Source organism: Otolemur garnettii, unplaced genomic scaffold, assembly GCF_000181295.1.
Source record: "Otolemur garnettii isolate 467f Iridium unplaced genomic scaffold, OtoGar3 scaffold00233, whole genome shotgun sequence".
Classification (NCBI taxonomy): domain Eukaryota; kingdom Metazoa; phylum Chordata; class Mammalia; order Primates; family Galagidae; genus Otolemur; species Otolemur garnettii.
In genome coordinates this window covers 778836-784463 of record NW_003852628.1, presented here as the reverse complement: position 1 = coordinate 784463, position 5628 = coordinate 778836, and the positions used below count along the sequence as shown (strand labels likewise).

At 49.6% G+C, this 5628-nt stretch overlaps 1 protein-coding gene across 1 annotated transcript in view; it reads left to right on the top strand.

The window, feature by feature from the left end:
* Window positions 1-5628, top strand: part of SPTBN4 (spectrin beta, non-erythrocytic 4) — an 80605-nt gene that overhangs the window by 19755 nt on the left and 55222 nt on the right. The window contains exons 4-6 of the mRNA XM_003802104.3: window positions 268-359; window positions 1739-1819; window positions 3227-3342. Of these exons, the coding sequence (XP_003802152.1) occupies window positions 268-359; window positions 1739-1819; window positions 3227-3342 (289 nt within the window). The remainder of the gene's footprint in view (window positions 1-267; window positions 360-1738; window positions 1820-3226; window positions 3343-5628) is intronic.

The following is a 5628-nucleotide window of genomic DNA, read 5'->3' as shown; positions in this document are numbered from 1 at the left end:
ATCAGGAAACTAGCACAGACACTTAGTTTGGAGGCTTCCCTGGAAACTGAGACCTGAATCTATAACCGCCTCTCTGGCCCCAGTTGTGGATATCTTGTTCCACTCCATAACTGAGCCTCACATTCCTGAATCCCCACCCCCAGCCTGAAGCTGCTTCTCCCATCTCCTCCATCACCTGCTGTCCTCCCTGGGATCAGGATGGAGAGGGGGAGGCCTCCTGGCCTCAAGCTCTTCAGGCCCTACTAACATTTTTTTGTATTTTTCCAGATTCAAGTCATTAAAATTGAGACTGAGGACAACAGAGAGACGCGCTCAGCCAAGGATGCTCTGCTCTTATGGTGTCAGATGAAGACAGCTGGGTAAGTCCCACACTCTCCTCAAAGGCAGGTGGGCTCCTCACCTCCATGGTTCCTTCCCAGATGAGAGCTCAAGGAGTAACCTATGTCCTCAGTGTCAAAAGGTTACATTTGGTCAGGCTCCCTGGCTCATGCCTATAATCCTAGCACTCTGGAGGTGGGTGGATCGTTTGAGTTCAGAAGTTTGAGACTAGCCTGAGCAAGAGCAAGACCCTATCTCTACTAAAAATAGAAAAATTATCTGGGCTTTGTGGTGGGTGCCTGGAATCCCAGCTACTCAGGAGGCTGAGGCAAAAGGATCACTTAAGCTGTGAGCTTAAGAGGCCACAGCACTCTACCCAAAGCAATAGTCTCAAACTGTCTCAAAAAAAAAAAAAGTTACATATGAAGCTAACAAACTGGTAAATAAAATATGTCTACTTCTCTGACCTTGACAAACCTACCTAATAAGTCAGGCCAGGTTCAAATTTAGAACTCCTGGACTCCTCAAAGGTCAATGCTGGCAAGGGGTGGACTGTCTCCAGCCTGCCCCCTTCTCTCTGCTCCCCATCCCATTTCACCCCACATTTCAAGAGATTTCACAAGCATCTATGCGGATGCCCAGCCCTATGTCCAGGCTCTGGCCACCCCTGCCCCTGTGAGTGCCCCTCTTCTGCCTTGGAGGGCACACACCAGGGATCTGGCAGCTTGGGCAGGAAAGTTCAGGGCCCTGCGTTCTTTCAGTGCAGTTGAGATGGTGGAGGCAAGGCTTAAGCTCTATTGGGCAAGTCCCTTGAGCTTCCAACTCTGTCCTGCAGCGGGGGGTGGGGTGGTGGGGTGGGGGGGCATGGCCTGAAACTCAAGTGCCATCTGGAGAGCAGCCCTGGGAGGAAGGAGGGAGGGAGCAGGTTTGAGATGGAAGTGAATTTCTCTGACTGTCATCCTTCTGGGCTGTCTGTCTTGCAATGGCATCTGTTTCTTCATGTGTCTGTCTTTCTCTCCCTCTGCTTTTCCTGGTCTCTATTGCTCCTTCTCTTTACCTCCCTGCCTCCTTTCCTCCTTCCTTTTTCTCTTCCTGCCTCTCTCTCTCTATCTCCCCTCCTTTCTTTCCTCATCTCTATCTCACTCTTTCTGTCTCTCTTGCCCTCCTCCCTCTCTCCTCTCCCCTTCGCCTCTCTTTTTCTCTCCTCCTCTTTCTCCCTTCATCTCCCTGATCTCCCCATTCATCTGCTTTATCTTATGTATATTATCTACCTACCTCCCTACCCACCTGTGCATCTATCCTTCTATGTCCTTTCCCCCACCCCTTTCTTCCCCACCATTCTATCTCCTTCTCCTCCTCCCTGAAATTCCCTCCTGACTCTCTCCATCTCTGCCTCTGTTTTCCCCCTCCACACTGCCAGTTACCCTGAGGTAAACATTCAGAACTTCACCACCAGCTGGCGGGATGGCTTGGCCTTCAATGCCCTCATTCACCGGCACAGGTACCACCTGGCCTGGGGCAGCCCAGCCCAGCCCAGCCCTGCACCCCATCCCATGTCCCCACAGCCACACACCTGTGCATGTGTGTATAGATGACAGACATGGACACGAGGACTCATCTTTTCACCTCTACACACATATACACATTTATCTCCCTTCACACACATCCCCTGTACATTTGATATGAAAGAACATCACCCCCATACACTCCTGTACAGGCCATGTGCCCTAGACACACGTGGACACACACAGGCCCTTCTACAAATGTGTGCACACACACAGATATCCATACAAGTACACAGCCTGCACCTGCTACTTGGATGTTCCCAGGGGTCTTACTGCTCCATCAACTTTCCCCTCTGGTGTGTACACAGCATGCCTATTGGAGGAGAGCTCCAGAGCCCCCTGTCCTGGATTCCTGCCCACTCACCCCTTTGTGCCTCAGGGCTGGTGCTGAACTGGCTCAGAGTCAGGCACCCATACAAATCACACCCATGTCATGAGGAGCCATATGACAGATTGGGGAAACTGAGGCTCAGAAGCTGGGAGGGACTTGCTCTGATGTAGAGAAGCCAAAACCCAGCTCTCTCTGCTGTGGACACATGTTTTCTTATAACGCCTGCCTGTCATACATATACACAGGGGGAGACCTGGACCTCCCCCCACAGAAACTTGCAAGCTGTAACCAGGGTCATGTTAGCAAGTGGCACCATGTACTAAGTATTGTCTGCCTACCAGGCATTGTTCCAAGCGCCTCTCAGTCATTTAGTATTCCACCTACCCATTCAACATGTCCAACTCATCTATGAGGCAGATGCTATTATTGTCCCCATTTTACAAATGAGGAAAATAAGGCACAGACAAATGAAGTGGCCTGCCCAGAGCAACACGAGCAGGATGTGACCAACTGGGGCTTGAGCCCTGCTGTGCTGACTCCAGACCTCACACCTCTAACTGCTACATAACACTCTGTGTAAATACTCTGAGTGGAGGACACGTGTGTCAGAGGTACACATGTCCTCATGCAACACACACCAGGGCTTTGTACACTTGTATTGTTAGAAAGTTTCATGGAGACACACACAGGCAGCACGTGGTTCCTCTCCTCCCAGCACCCACAGACGGACCCACCCGCGGGTCTATGCACACAAGATGGCTTACACATGCCCGGCAGCAAATGTACACACACTCACATTCCCAGGCATTCTCAGAGACATGTGTGAGTCCCCACACTCACACCACAGATAAATCGCACACAGCACATACCAGCACACCCAGCTTGCCCCTTGGCTGGGTTGTGCTCCCTGCCCCTCACCCTGGGTGGGGCTCAGACAAGGATGCCTTTTCATCTGCTTGCCCACTGGCTCTGGAGCCTGCCTGCTGCCTGCCTGCTCTGTGCCCCTGCCCAGGCCTGATCTTGTGGACTTCAGCAAACTCACCAAGTCCAATGCCAACTACAACCTGCAGAGAGCATTCCGCACAGCTGAGCAGCACCTGGGGCTGGCACGTCTGCTGGACCCTGAAGGTAAGCTTTGCATGGCCCCGTCCAGACTTCTATTCAGGGATGCATAAGCCCAACTCCAATGCCATCTCAAAGTTAACCCCAACCTACTGCAGCACCATCCCCAATCCCAAGGCCATTTCCAATTCTAACCCCGCCCCCCCAACCTCTTGCCCTTCCTTATGTCCAACCCCTCCCCCTTCCTATCCCCACATCTTTTCCTCCCTCCATCCTCACTCCCACCCCAACCTCATCCCCGCCCCCATTCCCAGCCCAGCTCAACTCTGCCTTCTTCCCCACCCCTGTTTCCTCCCCATCCACAATTCCTTCCTCAACTCCATCTTCAACCATCTCTCCCCAGACCTGACCCCCTCTTTCTCCCCAACCCCAATGCCATCTTCCACCCCATCTCCACCCCACTTTCAGCCCTATCTTCAGTGCTGACCCCATTCCTATTCCCATCCATAATCCCATTTCTAGCCTCATTTCTACCCTAGCCCATCCTCATAGCCACCCCTCTCCACAGTTCATCTCAACTCCTCCACTTTCTATGTATCCCAAACCCCATCCCTGACTTCAGCCTCATCCCCTACCATGAGCACTCCCAACACCAATCTCCCACTCTTGGAATTAAAGCTGCTCCCTTCCTCTGAGCATCTTCTATGTGCCAAGCACATAGCTGGGAACTTTATCAGAACTGTTCACCTTTAAAAGTAGCGTATAAACGTCTTAACACAATAACTGAAAAATTGACATAAAGTCTATGTTAACCAGTTTGATGAAAATATTTCAAATTGTATATGAAAACACCACACTGTACTCCATGATTGCATTAATGTACACAGCTATCATTTAATAAGAAAAAAAAAAAAGAACTGTTCACCTTCATCTTCACACTGACCTGGTTGGGTAGAACTATCAGCCCTATTTACAGTGATGGGAATCAAGGCTCAGGGATATGAAGTCACTTTGACTATCACAGTGAAAACCATTAGTTTATGTTCTCTGTCAGTTTTCTACCCTGCATCTTATAGTTGTGTTCTGTGCTCATTGCCTGGCACTTAATAGGTGCTAAAGGAAGTGAGTTTTATGAGGTAGCCAAACTTAGGGACCAATGAGAATGTTATGGATTCAATGGGTAAATTAAAATGATATTAGGATTTGTTGAGTGCCTACTCTGTGCCAAGTTATTCTTTCTAATACTTAACAATGTTTGTAGGAGGGAGGAACCATGATTACCCTTACTATAACTGTGGGGAAACTGAGGCTCAGAGAAGCTAGGCCCATTTTCTACAGACATATGGTAAGGAAGTGGTTGAGCTGGGATTCAAGTACATGCTGCCTCCAAAGCCAATATTCTTGACCTTAAACCTCACATAGCACTTGTAAACTTACTAAATTTTCAGTAGGTCCCTATTGTTCTTTTTTTTTGCAGTTTTTGACAGGGCAGGGTTTGAACCTGCTACGTCCAGTATATGGGGCTGGTGCCCTACTCCTTTGAGCCACAGCCACCGCCCGCTGTTCTTCATTTTTTTTTAGAGACAGAGTCTCATTTTATGGCCCTTGGTAGAGTGCTGTGGCGTCACAGCTCACAGCAATGTCCAATTTCTGGGCTTAGGTGATTCTCTTGCCTCAGCCTCCCGAGTAGCTAGGACTACAGGTGCCCGCCACAATGCTTGGCTATTTTTTTGCTTTGCAGTTTGGCTGGGGGCCGGGTTCAAGCCTGCCACCCTCGGTATAATGGGGCTGGCTCCCTACTCACTGAGCCAGAGGCACTGCCCTGGCCCCTGCTGTTCTTACCAAGAACAGTGGTAAGAAAGTTAGGCATAGTCCTTGTCTTCATGGAATTCAAATTCTGGATAATGACATTAAATAATCACATTACTGAATATTTGATTATAAAGTGTGATATGTTCTAGGAAGGAAATAAGATGCTGAGAAGAAAATAACAGGAGGAAACCAACTCTAGATAGAATGATATGGAAACTTGTTGGAGGAAATTTAAGTTGAGGTGAGCTCTGAAGGATGAGTGGGAGTTAGTCATATGGAGGCAACAGTGTTCCAGACAGTGAGAACATCATGTACAAAGGCCCTGAGGTGGAAGGTAGAATGGTGTGTTTCAATAGATTGGGGCTCGGCACCTGTGGCTCAAGTGGGTTTGAATCTGGCCTGGGCCCGCCAAACAACAATGACGGCTGCAACCAAAAAATAGTCAGGCATTGTGGCAGGCACCTGTAGTCCCAGCTACTTGGGAGACAGAGGCAGGAGAATCACTTGAGCCCAGGAATTGGAGGTTGCTGTGAGCTGTGA